Source organism: Mus caroli, unplaced genomic scaffold (assembly GCF_978045245.1).
Source record: "Mus caroli unplaced genomic scaffold, Mus_caroli_1 scaffold_16, whole genome shotgun sequence".
NCBI lineage: Eukaryota > Metazoa > Chordata > Mammalia > Rodentia > Muridae > Mus > Mus caroli.
The window spans coordinates 10,698,471-10,716,280 of NW_028227271.1; the positions used below are offsets into that span (position 1 = coordinate 10,698,471).

The 17,810-nt window shown below is 46.2% G+C and overlaps 1 protein-coding gene across 3 annotated transcripts in view; it reads left to right on the forward strand.

Annotated features, from left to right (window-relative positions):
• Prickle1 (prickle planar cell polarity protein 1) overlaps nt 1-11,423 on the forward strand; it is a 94,844-nt gene extending 83,421 nt beyond the window's left edge. For all 3 annotated transcript variants that reach the window (XM_029469806.2, XM_029469809.2, XM_029469807.2), the window contains exons 3-8: nt 127-240; nt 1,322-1,459; nt 1,925-2,128; nt 5,207-5,393; nt 6,393-7,256; nt 8,855-11,423. In XM_029469806.2, the coding sequence (XP_029325666.1) occupies nt 127-240; nt 1,322-1,459; nt 1,925-2,128; nt 5,207-5,393; nt 6,393-7,256; nt 8,855-9,711 (2,364 nt within the window). In that variant the 3' untranslated portion in view covers nt 9,712-11,423. The remainder of the gene's footprint in view (nt 1-126; nt 241-1,321; nt 1,460-1,924; nt 2,129-5,206; nt 5,394-6,392; nt 7,257-8,854) is intronic.
• Nucleotides 11,424-17,810: the final 6,387 nt, after the last annotated feature.

The window sequence follows — 17,810 nt, forward strand, 5'->3', positions numbered from 1 at the left end:
GGCTCAGCTGGTCCCCTCATTAGCTGCAGGAGGCCAAGCCCTGGAAAGGAGGGAAGGATAAAGGCAGGCGGCTCAGCCCTTCCTCCTGTGTACTGATGTCACCATGCCCTGCTTCTGCCTCCACAGATCCAGCTCTATTTCGCTTGCTTGCCAGAGGAAAAGGTTCCTTATGTTAACAGCCCTGGGGAGAAACACAGGATTAAACAGCTCCTGTACCAGTTGCCTCCACACGATAACGAGGTACAGTAACAGGAGGAAAGCTAATTAGTAAAAAGAAAATAAACAGTAAGCATCCAGGGGTCTTTCCGAAGTCCCAGCTCGGCCTCTCTTAAAATGCACTCTAAAAATACAGCTTCTCTCTCTCTCTCTTTCTCTCTCTCTCTTTCTTTCTCTCTTTCTTTCTCTTTCTCTCTCTTTCTCTCTCTCTCTTTCTTCCTAGAGAAGAGAGAGAGAACACCACCATAGCAGGAAGCCCCACACGGGTTGTTTCTGATAGTGTTTTCAGCCACCCACCAATTAATTATCAGGAGCGGTTCCTTCCATGTGCAGGGTGGGCACCTCAGGGTGTTTCAGGATTGACCTGAGCACCAGTAGAATGTGGAGTGAGAACAGCCAGTTTTAGCCTTCAGAGAAAGGTGGGATCTTTCCTGCAATCAGTTCACATTCAGAAAAGAATAAGCCATGCCTGTTCTGTCAGATAGCACGCCTCTTTTCTAAAGACCTAGGTCCATTCTACCTTCCTTTCTTCTTTCTTTCTTTCTTTCTTTCTTTCTTTCTTTCTTTCTTTCTCTCTCTCTCTCTCTCTCTCTCTCTCTCTCTCTCTCTCTCTCTCTCTCTTTCTTTCTTTCTTTCTTTCTTTCTTTCTTTCTTTCTTTCTTTCTATTTGAGACAGGGTCTAGATCTGAATCTGTAGCCCAGGCTGGCTTCAAACTCCTAAAGATCTACAGGTCTTGGGCTGGTGAGATGGCTCAACAGTTAAGAGCACTGACTGCTCTTCCAGAGGTCCTGAGTTCAAATCCTAGCAACCACATGGTGGCTCATAACCATCTGTAACAAGATCTGATGCCCTCTTCTGGTGTGTCTGAAGACAACTACAGTGTACTTACATACAATAAATAAATCTTTAAAAAAAAAAAAATCTACAGGTCTCTAGGTCATGGGTGCCTGGGATAGAAAGCCTGTGTGTTGCTTCGCCCAGCCATGCCAACTGAGGGTTATAGGCAGGGCAGCTAGGCTTCCTGTTTGACTTCTTGAAACTCTGGGAAGGAAGTACTGTAAGGATGGCCCTCCATGATGCACTTCTGTCCTCTCTCCTCTGAAGGTGCGCTACTGCCAGTCTTTGAGCGAAGAGGAGAAAAAGGAGCTGCAGGTGTTCAGTGCTCAGAGGAAGAAAGAAGCTCTGGGGAGAGGAACCATCAAACTCTTGTCCAGAGCTGTGATGCACGCCGTGTGTGAGCAGGTAGGCCCTTTCTAGAGTGAGCAGAGGGTTGGTGGGAGCGGCAGAGGGTGGCCCAGAGGGTAGGTGATGGCTGCCGTGAATGCACACCCTAGCTTCTTACTCACTCTGCTGTGTGACCACAGGAGTCAGTCTCTTTGAACAAAACTGGTTCTTGCAGGGGGCAAACCCTGTAGTTAAAACATATCGAAATAATGAAGACATTTTGACCCCCTCACTAATGATTCTCAGTAGAAAACACACCCACAGGAAAGCCTCTATGACTAGGGATCGCCTCAGACACACTAGACAGAGCTGGGAAGAGTGGCTGCATAAGGTGTATTGAAGGTGGGATAGCCATTCAATCACCAGCAGGAGTAGACAGAAATTAAAGCTGCCCTAACACACCATTATTTTCAAGTGGGAAAAGCTGAAAACCCAGTAATTTAGGTGAAGGACTGTTTTTTAACTTCAAGTCTTTGTTTTCAGTGTGGGCTGCAGATGAATGGAGGGGAGGTAGCCGTGTTCGCCTCCCGTGCGGGTCCTGGAGTATGCTGGCACCCGTCCTGCTTTGTCTGCTTCACGTGTAATGAACTACTGGTCGACCTCATCTATTTCTACCAGGATGGAAAAATCCACTGTGGCAGGCACCACGCTGAACTGCTCAAACCTCGGTGCTCAGCCTGTGATGAGGTAAAAAAAAAAAAAAAAAAAAAAAGTTCACCCCTTAATGATGGAAAAATAAGCCAATGGCCAATATTCCACTGTTCCCAACTAAGCAAAATACATGGCTCTCCCGCTTTTGTTCTGTATGGGTATGTTTAAGATAAAGCTGCCCCTTCTCACTGGAATTCTATCTAGGTAGCTAGTAAATAGAGGGCAGCGGGTTCTTCTGCTTGCCCATGATGCTGCTGTCTCTGAAATGCAGGGAAAAGACACTACTGCCCAGGAATATGCAGGATATGATCTTTTGTTTCTCAAACACAGGAAGGAAAGAACTCAAATGTAGTAGACATGTTGCGTAAGATATGGACAGACAGACTGGGTCAGTAGAGGGCATAGCAGAAGACAGATGGCTGTGTAAAAGGCATTTCTTCCTCTTACATTATTATTCTTGTTACTTACAAAGTTTTTGGCACTTTTGAAATGGTCCCATGAAGCTAAGCAGGTCTCAAACTTACTATGTAGCTGAAATGAACTATAGAATTCCTTATCCTCCTGCCTCCACCTTCCTAGAGTTGGGAAAATAGATAAATACCATGATGTCTACCAAGCTTCTTATTTTAAAGTAACTTTATGAAAAAGTTGACAAGATACTCTAGAGAGCCCCTAAACACCATTCTTCCAGCTCCTGGTGCTGGCATCTTCCATCACCTTGGGGTGTGTCTTAGTTAGGGTTTTACTGCTGTGAACAGATACCATGACCAAGGCAACTCTTAAAAGTACAACATTTCATTGGGGCTGGCTTACAGGTTCAGAGATTCAGTCCATTATCATCAAGGCAAGAACATGCAGCATCCAAGCAGGCATGGTGCAGGAGGAGCTGAGAGTTCTACAGCTTTATCTGAAGTCTGCTAGCAGAAGACTGACTCCCAGGCAGCTAGGATGAGGGTCTTAACGCCCATATCCACAGTGACACCCCTATTCCAACAGGGCCACACCTCCTAATAGTGCTGCTTCCTGGGCCAAACATATACAAACTGTCACAGGGTGGATAGAAAGAGCAAGAACCACCATTCGTGTAAGAGCAGGGCTTATACCAATAGGCTCTATTTAGATTTCCTTTTTCATGGTTGGAGGCATCGGTGAGTTTATTTTAATCATAGTGCTCAGAGGAAATATGACACAACAAGGGTTAAAGATGAAATAATGCTTAAAATTAAGTTTAGAAGTTAAGAATATATGAGCCTTAAAAGAGGTGGGAGCCTCCTGTAGCCCAGGTTGGCTTCAAACTCATTTAGGGTATGGCCTTGGCCCTCCTCCTGCTTTAACTTCCCAGGTCATCTTCTGGGTCCTTCTAATATCCCGAGATGCAGCCCAGGGTTCCTCACTGTCTCTTCTTGGTCGTCTCCCGCCTGAGCCAGAAAGCTTATAAACCCATGCATCTAACACATTTCAAGTCCTTCGTGCACAGGTGGACCCGTGGTGTCAAACGAAGCATTTTCTGCTCAGCTGCTCACACAGTCACAGCTCCGCCATAGCTCTGTGCGCAGCCCACAGACCTTTACTTCACTTAAAACATTACAGAGACCAAGTTACTTGACTGCTAGCAGATGCTGCTGCCAAAATCTTCCCCAGAAACAAAAGTGTGACAAATGAATTCTACCTCCATGAAGAAATGGTCTATCACGTTTAAGCAAACATTTATTTAGTTTACCTTTCAACGCTGTCAGTTTATATTCTTGTAGACAGATTTATGTCAGTGAAATGAAAACACTGGATGAAGCCAATACCGATTTGTAGCTGTCTTTAATAGACACACATTTTGTAGCAGAGGTGACTGTTTCTTTCTCACATATTTGATGAACGCCAAGAGTAACACACAATATAACTAGGTCAGTGGGTCAGACCATTTATGATTACAAAGCTATATATGCTCATCACATGCTGGTGGTCCCAGCACTCAGGAGGAGGCAGAGGCAGGTGGATCTCAGACTTCCAGGACAGCTTGGTCTACAAAGCGAGTTCCAGGACAGCCAGGGCTATATAGCGAAAACCTGTCTTGAAAAGCACAAATAAAGCAATATGCTCTTCAGACGGCACAAACCAAACAGGTAGAAAAGTACTGCTCTTTAGAAGTCCTCAGTCTAATAAAGATTAACAAGGGAAGGGCAGAAAATAAGAGCAAGCCGGGCCGTGGTGGCGCACGCCTTTGATCCCAGCACTTGGGAGGCAGAGACAGGCGGATTTCTGAGTTCGAGGCCAGCCTGGTCTACAAAGTGAGTTCCAGGACATCCAGGGCTACACAGAGAAATCCTGTCTCGTAAACTAGAGAAAAAAAAAAAAAAAAAAAGAAAGAAATGAAATGAGAGCAACTGTAGAACATACTACAAGCTAACCTTCCAAATCACAGACTCCTGTCAATGTGATGCTACCCTTCATTCTTTCCTCTTTCCCCTGTAAAAGCTTCCAATGCAAACAAGCGAAATCGCACAGCTTAGGGCTGGTCTTCCCTTGCCCAGACCCTCCTTCCTTTCTGTTGACACTGCTGCTGTGCAGGCGTTCACACCAGCCTCTCACATTCTACACACCACAGCCCAACTCTGTCCTGGAAACTCAGTTTGTCTCTTGTTTCTAAGTCCTGGGAGCAAGAGCTTTTCCGTGTGGGGTCTGGGTCCATGTCTGGGTGCCCTGTCAATGTGCCGCTCTCCTGCTCTGTCACGTCTCACTCCACCCCACGTACCATTTCCTCCATCTTCTCTCCTCACTCTTGGGTCTCATCCAGTCAGCCCTACTTGCTCTGAAGTACCCCGAAGAGGCCAGTGCCATGTAGCTGGGCAGAGATGTGGTACACAGCATTCTATAGCGACACACACACACACACACACACACACAAACTCTCCTCACTTCTTCCTTTCCTGAATGACTTAAAGGATTACAGCCACCACAAAGGCCACCTCCAACAAGAATGTCACCACAGAGTGAACCCCTGAGATGGCACCTGCACCAGGGCCTTTGTGCTCAGAGCCAGTGCCATCCATGCAGGGTGGAGCTTTGACATGATGGCCCATGCTGATCCTCCATCCCGCACCCCTGTGTTCCTTTTCAAAGATCATTTTTGCTGATGAGTGCACAGAAGCCGAGGGTCGCCACTGGCACATGAAGCATTTCTGCTGCCTGGAATGTGAAACCGTCCTGGGAGGGCAGAGATATATCATGAAGGACGGCCGCCCCTTCTGCTGTGGCTGCTTCGAGTCTCTCTACGCTGAGTACTGCGAAACCTGTGGGGAGCATATTGGTGAGTGTTGCTCCCACCCACCCACGCACGCTGTCTGCCCCGTCACACAGCCACTGCCATCTGCGCTTACCCACACGGCCTTGCTTCTTTAACGCTTGTGAAAATTTAGGTATGACTTACACGATGGCCCTCCCGAGACTGTCAGATGAATACTGGATTCTGATTATTCAGAGCAGCAATCACAGAATCGGCGAATGCCAATACCAAGTGAACTGTGATTCTGGGGAAGGTCACAGTGGAAGTTCCCATGAGCCTCTGGGGAGTGTCTTTCTTTTTTGTGGTGTGTTAGGGATGAAATCCAGGGTGTTGCACATTTGCACATATTAGAAAGGCCCTAGGTCACACAGTCTATTAACATAGAGGCTTCATGTGTGGTTGAGACATTTCATTGAAAATATTACTGGTGGCAAGTCAATGCTGAGCTCTTAGCCAACAGCAGGTGGCTCATGGTTAGAACTTATATAATGCCTGTATCTGCATGTGAATAGATACATGTGTACGAACACTAGACAGTGCTTCATCATTATGCCCCGAGCCACCTTCAATAGCACAAGTATCGACAAAAAGGGCACAGAAATACAAAAGTCACATCACTGAACACATCAAGTGCAGGAGACCTGATTACCGTACGCGTGGAAAAGCCAAAGGCTGCCTCGGTGAGGGACGTATTGGTTGATTTAAATCTTCCTCGCTCTGCATCACTGGCAGTGTTATGGCTACCAAATTGGGGATTAGAAATAATTTTTTTTGAATAGATACATTGGAAAACACATTATCTGTAACATAAGAAAAGTTAACTGAGCATCTGTTACCCATACCTGACCAAGGCAGCACAGAGCCAGATGTGTGGTGCACATCTGCAGCCCCAGCACTCAGACCCAACCTGGGTTCGTGGCTGGCTGGGACCACACAGCGAGACCTTGCCTTAAAACATTTCCATCGCCCACACTCCACACCTTTGCACAGCCCCTAATTGTTTTTCTATCCTTTAAAAACCAGGTGTGGACCATGCACAGATGACCTACGACGGGCAGCACTGGCATGCCACAGAGGCCTGCTTTTCCTGTGCGCAGTGTAAGGCCTCTTTGCTGGGATGCCCCTTCCTCCCGAAACAAGGTCAGATTTACTGCTCCAAGACCTGCAGCCTTGGGGAAGACATCCACGCCTCCGACTCCTCCGACTCCGCCTTCCAGTCAGCCCGATCCAGAGACTCTCGCAGGAGCGTGAGGATGGGCAGAAGCAGCCGCTCCGCCGACCAGTGCCGACAGTCTCTTCTCCTGTCTCCCGCCCTGAACTACAAGTTCCCGGGTCTCTCTGGCAACGCTGACGACACCCTTTCCCGGAAGCTGGATGACGTGAGTCTCTCCAGGCAGGGAGCAGGTTTCGCTAATGAGGAATTCTGGAAAGCCAGAGTAGAGCAGGAAGCCTCCGAAGACCCCGAAGAATGGGCTGAGCATGAAGATTATATGACGCAGCTCCTGCTCAAGTTCGGCGATAAAAACCTCTTCCAGCAGCAGACGAGCGAGGTGGATCCGAGAGCCAGCGAGCACTGGCTACCCGACAACATGGTTACGAATAAGCCCGAGGTAAAGCCGAATCACCAGAGCCTCGCGAGTAAAAAGTATCAGTCTGATATGTACTGGGCCCAGTCCCAAGACGGGCTGGGTGACTCTGCCTACGGCAGCCATCCAGGCCCCGCCAGCAGCCGCAGGCTGCAAGAGCTAGATCTGGACCACGGTGCTGCGGGATATAATCATGACCAAAGCCAGTGGTATGAAGACTCCCTGGAGTGTCTATCTGACTTGAAACCAGAACAGAGTGTCCGGGATTCTATGGATTCTTTGGCGTTGTCCAACATCACAGGTATGTCATCCAAGGGCTGTGGGGGGTTTGAAAAAGCAGGCACTAAAAGGTTGATACACTACTTACAACTGAGTGCCAGTAGGGGGCGTATTAGTTACGAGTCTGGACTAATGAAGGTGTTTCATTTGCATGCCACAGATAGTAAAGCGGACATGTCTTGTAGTTGAGGACCTAAGTGTATAACATTCTGAACATGACCTGAAAACCGATTTGGATAAGGGAAGTCTGTGTCTGGGTTGTTGGGTAGATATTCTGTATTTAGGTTATATATACCAAATGCATTTTAAGATACTAAAAGCAGCCTGAGTATAAGATTTTCAACTCTTAAAAATAAAAATTTCTGAGCTGGAGAGATGGCTTAGTGGTTAAGAGCTCTTCCGAAGGTCCTGAGTTCAAAGCCCAGCACATGGTGGCTCACAACCATCCTTCTGGTGCGTCTGAAGTCAGCTACAGTGTACTTAGATATAATAAATAAATCTTTAAAAAAGTAAAAAATAAAAATTTCTGGACGCCCCCCACCTTATAATTTGTACTTTAAGTTGGGCAGTGGTGGTACATGCCTTTAATTCCAGCACTTAGAAGGCAGAGGTAGGAGGAGAGGCAGGAGGATCTCTGAAAGTTCAAAGCCAGCAGTCTACAGAGTGAATTTCTAGACAGACAGACATAGTAGCACCAGCGTGCTAGATTGCTATAACACAGCCAGGAAAGGGCCATGTGCTGTCTGCTGCCGGAGTGGTTTGTGCAGAAGGAAGAGACACTGCTCCATCCTAGCTCCTGGCCTGCCAGACATGAGTTGTATTGTAAAGGGGAGTCTATGGGAAGCATGGTGGATGACACTGTCTGCCAGGCCCCATACAATTGGGTGGAAGTGTGAAAGGCAGGGCTGGAGGTGAAGCTCAGAGGTACAGCAGGCACTTTGAGTGTACAAGGACCTTCATTTAACCCATGGTTCTGACAACTAAAAATGTAAGAATGTTAGACCTTGGGAATAATATGCTGAGAAACAGGTTATCTTTAAAAAGCAGGGAGTCACAGCCTTCCCAGTCTCCCCCGTTCTAATCCATAGATATATCTGAGTAACTGAGGTCCTCGACTTTGGTTTAGAATGAAGAGCTATCTGGAAGTCGAATAGTTGAAAACATGATGCAGGCCCTGGGGCTGGCCAGGCCATATAGTTTCTATACAAGCTACTCAGTTCTGCCCCGGGAGGAAGCAGTCCTAGACAGCATCTGGGCAGATATGTACAGCTGTGCTCACATGAGACTACATAGAGCAGGCTGCTGGTCTCAGTCTAAGATGAAGACCACCCACACTGAAGGGGTTCTGTTAACAAATGGATGGACAGCTTCTATTGTGATTAGGTGCTCATGTCTGCTGCTCACGTCCTGTGCTAGAACAATCTGTTGGTTTCCTAGTAGCATTAATAAGATTCCTGCTTCTCAGTTGCTAAACAATACACAGTGCCTTCCTCTGGTGTGCTTTAATCGGATGATGAAATAGGAACTTTTCCTTGAAATGCTCTCTGGGTCACAGTCAACAGCTCCGACAATGTTATTAGGGCAGGTGAGAATCACATTGTGTTTTGGGTTCTGTTGCAGGGGCATCAGTGGATGGAGAAAGCAAGCCAAGACCGTCATTATACTCTCTCCAAAACTTTGAGGAGATAGAGGCGGAAGATTGTGAGAAAATGAGCAATATGGGAACTCTGAATTCTTCCATGCTGCACAGGAGTGCAGAGTCCTTAAAAAGTCTGAATTCAGAGCTGTGCCCAGAAAAAATTATACCTGAGGAAAAACCTGCGCACCTGCCGGTGCTCAGGAGATCCAAGTCTCAGTCCCGACCACAGCAGGTCAAATTTTCAGATGACGTCATTGACAACGGAAGCTACGACATCGAAATCCGGCAGCCTCCCATGAGCGAACGGACTCGGAGACGGGTGTATCACTTTGAAGAGAGGGGATCCAGGCCTCACCACCATCGCCACCGGAGAAGCAGAAAGTCGCGGTCCGACAACGCCCTGAACCTGGTCACAGAAAGGAAGTACTCTGCCAAAGACAGACTTCGGCTGTATACCCCTGATAACTATGAGAAATTCATACAGAATAAAGGCGCCCGGGAGCTCCAAGCCTACATGCAGAACGCCAACCTCTATGGCCAGTATGCCCATGCCACGTCTGATTACGCCCTGCAGAACCCAGGAATGAACCGGTTTCTGGGGCTCTACGGTGAGGATGACGACTCCTGGTGTTCGTCCTCCACGTCTTCCTCCGACTCGGAAGAAGAAGGGTATTTCCTTGGACAGCCGATCCCTCAGCCACGGCCACAGAGATTCACCTACTATACGGATGATCTTTCTAGTCCGGCTTCCGCACTGCCCACCCCACAGTTTACTCAGAGGACAACTAAATCCAAGAAGAAAAAAGGACACAAGGGCAAAAACTGTATCATTTCTTAACCAAGTAGACATGGAGAGTCTTTGTTTAAAACTTAGTCATTTAGCCTGGACTTTGACCTTGTATTCATCCTAGGAAAGTCGCTAAAATAGTGTAAAATGCTTTCTGTGGCCCCACTGTGTTTACAGTCAGATTAACACATGAAAGAGGTGGCTTCTCCAGTCTCGGTGCCATATTAACAGAGTCTTGTGCCCGTGGCAGGTAAATTACAGCCGCTTTGGTGTCTAGTCCACAAGAGAACACTCCAGAAACTGCCGGCAGGTGATTGGACAGAGTGTGTTTTAGAGGATGGATAGCCACCTTTGTAAGCAATAGTGCTTGCCGTCAACACAGTCGGGCTGGCTCAGGTCCTGACTGGTGTCTTGTGAGGCATGCGTGTCGCCATGACGACCTAGCTAACACTGTGTGTTCCATTGTGTAAGGCCAACTTGTTCTCCTTCAGCCCCCCCATTAGCCAGGTAAACATATTGTGTCACTCCCAGCCACAGGTTGAAAGGACTTGCTATTTATATGTAGTATTTCATAGACCTAAGTGTATTCCTAATTTAACGGTGCAAATATTAATGTATATACTGTACAGTTGAGATTTTAAAGCTGATATTTTTATATCCCTGAATTGCAAGAGGTTTGTTACACTGCCGTGCTAGATTTGTTAGGAACTCAGAAAACAGCATCTATGGATGAGGTGACTGCTTGTACTTTAGTCAGGGCTTCTAAGTTTAGACAGTCAGTTTATATTGCTTAGTGATGGAAAGTTGGTTTTTTGGTTTTTTTCCTTTTCTTCAATATTAAAAGAGGCTCTGTATGCATGGTGGGGCTGTGTACATACTTGGTACTAGGCCCTGTTAATCTCACAAGTGTTATTTATGGGTCAAGCTTTGTAAACTGTATAAATGTAAAAACAAACAAACAAAAAAAACAACCAAACCCCTACACATACCTCTGGAGTATCTGGTGAAACCAAGGAGAAGCTATCTGGGCGCTCTTCCCCGGGCAGGGGGAGTCTCTCAGCAGGTGAGAATGTCCACGCGATGAGCTCTTTCTGTGTAGACTTACTATGTACAGAAAGGTTATTTCTTCTGCCCTTTTCCTTCCAACTTGCTCTTGGCCTTTAAAAGCAATTTTGAAAACTGGGTTTCCAGTTGCAGTTTTAAGATTCTTCAGGAAGACTGAGCTAGACGACTCCCAAGTTCATGGGGCTCTGGGTTCAGCCGGAGAGTCGGGCTGGATTTGAACTAATGAGCGGGTAGTTTGGTCTGTGCTGTCCTTGCATTTACATCTTGGTCCTAACTAAAGGTCCCGGTGTCACCCTGGGCTATTCAGGGAGGTGTTTAATAAAGGCTTAATAAATGGTAAACCACCTTTCCGGGTCTGCATCTTCCACTCTGTTCTGGTGCTCAGGCGTGGTTACGTCCGCAGTCTTTAAAAGGTCTCTGTTAAACCCTGACTTGAGGAAAACTCTCTATGTATCAAAAGCGAAGGAAAGCTGCCTAGCCTCCAAAGGGCCAGACATGAATCTGGTAGGTGAACCTGTGGACAAGCACCCCCCAGTATCCATCCCTAGAGAGGGCAAGGCCAGGAAGGCTGCAGTGGGAAGAGGGCCTTTTGCTCTGCAGAGCACTGGCATTATTTCCAGGGTCCTGTCCACTTCAAGAGCGGGTGGGTCACTATGAAAACAAAGAGTGCGCATGGCAGGAATCCAGCCGACTGAATCAAGCAGGGAAGCTTCCTCCCACCCTTCATCTCCATAAGTAAACAGTGTTTATCCAGTTGCAGTGCCCCCTTCAGAGGTTGCAAACAGAGTGTCTCTTAAGAATTCTCCTTGAGGATGGGGGTGGAGGTCAGTTTCCAACAGAGAGGCAGCGAGCTCTGCCCCGGGACTTGCTTTTCAACCACCGTGGCTATAATCATTTGTTTCACCTCATTGCTCAATAACTGTTCTGTTTGAGGGTACTTCGTTATTCAGAAAGGTCTTTGGTTGATATACTTGAATTTCCCCATACACACACAGCACTGACACATGTACATATACACAGAGTCAGGGTTCACAGGAGAATGCACGTGGGCAGCTTTCCTGGTGTTGAAGAGTGTGAGCTCCTACATGCAGTGGCGATCTTACAGAGATGATGACTGCTGCACTGCCATGCACCCAACAGACTCACTCACTCAGGCCACACGGCACGAGTCAGCTGAAGGCGGCACCCCGTGCGCTCTACAAGTGCAATCTCAAACAATTATCTTGCTAGGGATCTAGCTGCAATCGTGCACTTTGTTTTCTTACAGAATTACATAGATTGCCAAGACTTACAGTAAATACTTCTGCTTCCTTGTCAATGGACAATGCTAACGTAACTCTGGGCTTTTAAATCTTCTCAGCACAGAGAACTCTACAGGAAGAGAAAGGAAGGCAGTTGTAGCAGTCCTCTACAGAAAGGCACTAAACTTGCAGAAAACGCCTGCCTCAATAGACCCGGTTAGAAAGAGCATCAGGTATGGTGCCCAGTCACTGGACTCCAAAGTCTGATCCAAGATAAGTATCCCTCAGGAGACTCATGCCTCTGACCCTACAGTGGAGAGACAGGTCCTCAGGACTATATGGTCTTCACTGGAGTCCCTGTAGTGTTCACGGACAAGAACTGTACAAGTATCTGGTGTCATGAGTCCATGGTCTAATTCTGCAGTGAAAGTCAGAAGTAGCAGAAGAGAGGATGTCACCTGCTTTCCCTCCTAGTAGACCCAATTGCCATCTCCAGTCCTTAAGAGCTTTAATCAAGTTAGAGCTGTCTAAGGAAGGCCCCAACACTAGTACTGTTCATAGAAACATTTGCAGATGGATGAAAAAGGAAAGTTCTTGGAGGGGTCTTCGTATCATATCAGAATAAAAAGTACAGAAAAATACACATATAGACACACACAACCAAAACCCATAAAAGCACAAAACTGGAAAAGATTATATATATATATATTTATATATATTGTATATATAATATATATATAAATACTAAATAAGAAGAAACTAAATTTTACCTCTGCAAGTGGATGTCAATTGGAGAGCTTCTTGGGGAGAGAGATGGGGGCTTATGTGCATCCAAGCCCCCAGTGCTGGGACCCCATTTGAATGGAACTTGTGCAGACCCCCGAGCATGCTGTCAATCGGAGTTCACATGTACATCAGTCCTGCTGTGTTTGGAAGGTACCGTGTCTCAGGTACCATCCTTCTCCACTGGCTTTTACAGTCTGACTCCTCTTCCACAGAGCATTCTGAGCCCATTTAGGACTCTCTGCTCTAAAATCCTTCATTCTCTGTGCATTGTCCAGCTGCGGGTCTCTGGGGTAGGATGAAGCCTTCTTTGGGTATATGCCCAAGAGCGGTGCAGCTGTATTCTGAGGCACATCTTTTCCCAGCTTCCTGAGGAACCATTACAATGACTTTCATAAGTCTGCACTCCCACTAGCAATGATGGATGCCCTCCTTTCCCCATGTCCTCGCTAACATAAACTGTCATTTATGTATCTTATCCATCTGACTGGTGGGAGCTGACGTCTGAGTCGTCATGATTTGTACCTCCTGACAACTAAGGACGTGGAACTTGGTTTTAAGGGTTTGGCAGCTATTGGTGTTTCATCTTTTGCGAACTCTCTGTTTGGATTGATGCTTCATTTTTATTTTTATTTTTAATTTTTTTTTAAAGATTTATTTATTTATTATATGTAAGTACACTGTAGCTGTCTTCAGACACACCAGAAGAGGGAGTCAGATCTTATTACAGATGGTTGTGAGCCACCATGTGGTTGCTGGGATTTGAACTCTGGACCTTCAGACGAGCAGTCGGGTGCTCTTACCCACTGAGTCATCTCACCAGCCCCCGATGCTTCATTTTTAAATCGAGTTGTTTGCTTGATGTCCAGGTTTTTTTGTTTTTGTTTTTTGTTTTTTTCTTTTTGAGTTCTTTGTACATTGGAAATGTTAGCCCTGTATCAGAGGTATAAACATTTTTTCCCATCCTGAAGCCTGACACTTTGCCTGAATGACAGTGTCCTTTGCTGCACAAAAGCTTTATGAGCAATTTATTGATTGCTGGTAAGAGATTTTTTTCGTATGCTGCATTCGTATTCAAGGTGGTGGTGTTCTACGTAATGGCCAACCTACTTTCTGGAATCATTTAACCTCCGACAATATACACGACATCTTTTATCAAAATGAATACAGTTAGTTTCCTTATTGCTAGACAGCCCAGCAGTCAGTCCTACCTGTCGGAATGAAGTGACTACTGGAAGATAGGACACTCAGAACAAGCTGATCAATCTCACAAAGTGAGGCATAGCATGTCGGACTCCAGGAATCCGGAGACCTGGGCTGGGAGACCTGAATCACATCACCGTCAGCACTTTTGCTGTAAGGATACCAGACCTCCTCAAAGGCTTCCCAGCACCTTCAGCCTTCTGGGGAGAGGAATCCCCATTCAGCATTCTGCTTTGCCTTGCAGATTTTTCAATGACCAACAGAACTGCCTGTCAGGACCAGTGGTCTTTTCTGAAGTAGCTCCAAAGAGGAAGTCACGTGAATAAACATGAAACAAGTACAGAGAGGGAGAGAGACAAACACCAAAATAAGATTTTTTTCAAATGGCCTTACAATGTGACTAATTGTGTATGTGTGTGTGTGTGTACATATATATGTATATATGTGTATATATGTATGTGTGTATATATATGTATATATGTGTGTGTGTATATATATAAAAATCCATTACACTTATTAGCAACATGTATACCAAAGAGCTCACGTGCACAGGCAGCAGGATTTGAACCAGTTGTGAACGACAACCAATTTTTTTCTATTCCGTCTAACGATTCTGATCACAGACTGGAACGATTGATCTGGTTAAAGCCCCCCTGACAGGTGCTAGCTGCAGCGACTTTGGGAGTTGTGACTTCACCCTCAGTAATTCGGGGAACAAGCAAGTTCATCAGCGAAGGATTACCTGTGAGCAGTTGCACGTGGTAGTTGAACCTTGATCACATACTGAAGTAGAGGACAGCTGCTCTTTGGAGTTTAATAAACCTTCAACATAATAAACCTGAATACATTTGAAGCTATATTCAATATGATAAAGTATATTGTATGCTACAAAAGTAGTAGAAAAAGGCGAAAGGGGCCGGAGAGATGGCTCAGCTGTTAAGAGCACTGACTGCTCTACTGAAGGTCCTGAGTTCAATTCCCAGCAACCACATGGTGGCTCACAACCATCCGTAATGAGATCTGACGACCTCTTCTGGTGTGTCTGAAGACAGCTACAGTGTACTTACATATAATAAATAAATAAATCTTAAAAAAAAAAAAAAAAAAAAAAACAGGAGTGGAAAGGTCTTTTTTTTTTCCTAATTAAAAGACTTAGACAGTTTTAACAATCATAACCTAGAGTCAGAACACCATCTTGTGTAGAACAGCTCAGAAGACAACATGCTGGACCTGTGGGGACATGCTGTATACTAGGCTGCCACGTCTGTCACTGCCACATGCAGCTGGATGCGCCCTGGTGTAAGCCTTTTATACCTCCAGGTTCTTGTCCTTAACCCAAGGTCAGTGAGGACCCTGGCAATGTAGGACAGGTGTGACGTGCTGGGGCCATCATTAGTGAAGCTAAGCTTTGGATGCTGGTTGACAAAGTTAAGTACTTGGATGCAATAAAAAGCTTCCCTATCAAGTTGCCACACGGTAACGTGCTTAATGACATCTACCCTAACCTCACCTAACAGCAGCATAATGCAGGGACCAAGTTCCTTCTATCAGTGGTATGGGAGAAACAGGAAGGCTGCATCCTGCTGGAGAATGGATAAACAGGCAGAGACCCCCCCCCCCCAGGCCAGAGCAGCACTTCCTCCGAGATTCCACAGCAAAGAACTTAGTTCACACACTTAACCATAGCGTGGGGCAGCTAGAGTCAGGCTTACTCAGTACCCACTCAGCCTTGGAAAGGTGGAGAGCATATGCTGGTATAACTTGCTTCACACCTAGGCCCGGAGCTGTTCTTTCTTGCTTACTGAATAGGACAGCACTCTCAAGAGCTGGCAGAAATGGCACAAAAAACATGCATCATCTGTAGTCTGACCTCGGTCTGGCAAGCAGAATGTGGCCCATGCTCTTACCAGTCCCAGCTCTGAGGACAACTGGATGAATGGCTGCCTATGACACAGACTTCGTGACACCATGAATCCCCCAAAGGAGCAGCTAAAGAACTGTCAGAGCCTACCCTGGAGGTGTTACAGCAAACTCTGGAGAGAAACTGATGTCGATATCAATTCTGGCAAACTGCGGCAGCAGAGTTCTTCCTTAGGGGTATATGGCCTTCAGCTCCATGAGGTTCAGGATCTGTCAATGGCTCGGGGCTAGGAAGTAGCTGACAGCTATAGGAATCAATGAACTTTGGCAGTAACATTATTCCAGTAATTTCAAATGCAGTTGTAAGCAACAAGCTTGATACAGCACGCTTAACCTCTAACCTACCTTCTCCTGTAGAAGGGAGAAGATGTATTGAACTCTTCAACTGCAATGTCTGTAGCAGGAGGGCTGGAGAGATGGCTCAGTAGTTAAGAGTACTCAAGGCAAGCCAGGTAGTGGTGCCACATGCCTTTAATCCCAGCCCACTTGAGAGGCAGAGGCAGGTGGATCTCTGAGTTTGGGGTTAGCCTGGTCTACAGAATGCTATCCAGGACACCCAGGGCTGGAGAAATCCTGTCTCGGGAAAAAAAAAAAAAAAAGAGTACTCAATGTTCCTCAGAGGGTAGAGTTTAGATCCCAGGCCCTGCAATGGGCAGTAGGAGGAAGACATGCTACTCTAGCTCTGGGGAGGGCTAACACACTTCTGGGACTCTGTGGCTAACACATGTACATATCCCTCCATCCCCAACACACACATACATTTAGAAGAATAGTCTGTAGTTGGGACAGACTCCTGTAACAGAAGAGAGATTAAGACGAAAATGTAAGTATATTAACATGCACAGTGCTCGGCTCAGGAAAAATAGCAACTCAACACAGCAGGGGATGGGTACGGCTCGAGGAGCAGTTCAACAAAGACAACACTGCAGGGTCAAGCTAAAGCCATCCCAAACGCTGAGAAGTGGAAAATAGTGAGAAGAAAAATAGCAATCTGGAGGAGAAGGAGGATGACGATGACTACCACGACGACAACCACAGCCACCACCACCACCGGAAAAAGACAACTTGACAAGAGGATCAGGAGGGGCTGGGGAAATGGTTCAGTGGTTAAGAGCACTGACTGCTCTTCAAAGGACCTGAGTTCAAATTCCAACAACCACATGGTACTCACAACCACCCATAATGAGATCTGATGCCCTCTTCTGGTGTGACAGCAACAGTGTACTTATAATAATAAATCAACCTTTGGAGCAAGCAGGAACCGAGAGAGCCTGGTTGACCAGAGCAAGCAGGGATCAAATAGAGGTCCTAAATTCAATTTCCAACAACCACATGAAGGTTCACCATCTGTACAGCCACAGTGTACTCATATACATAAAATAAATATATAAATCTTTTTAAAAAAGAAAAAAAGAAAGAGGATCAGGAGAAATAGGACCACAGGGAGTAATGGGAGATGTATGAGATTCACCTATGTACACAGGAAAAACATAAGGAAACTTACTCTGTATTATCAATGCAAGCTAATCCACATGAAGGTCTGCTGCACAGACACCTCTGAGATGACAAGTGATCTCTGGAGAGAAAGTATACCCAATTGTAGACAAGCAAAGCAGGGAAAAGGGCAAGAAGGGTAGGTTTTCTTGAAAGACCTTTTCTGTTCTTGGTTGGGGGACATCACTTTATTTGGAGTTTTGGGTTTCAAGGTCTCCCCAACACTGAGACTGTCCCCTTCCGTCCCTTCCCTGTGAATGTGAGCACACAGGCAGAGCTCCGAATTCTGGGTCTTCAGTTTGAACCCTCCAGTCCTGTTTCCTTCACACTTTCCATTGCACGTAACATCACAATTATTACCATCAACTTACTGGACTGAGCAGCACTGAGAAGATTATCAGAAAGGCACACTTCTGGATGTCTGTGAAGCTCTTTCTCAAACGG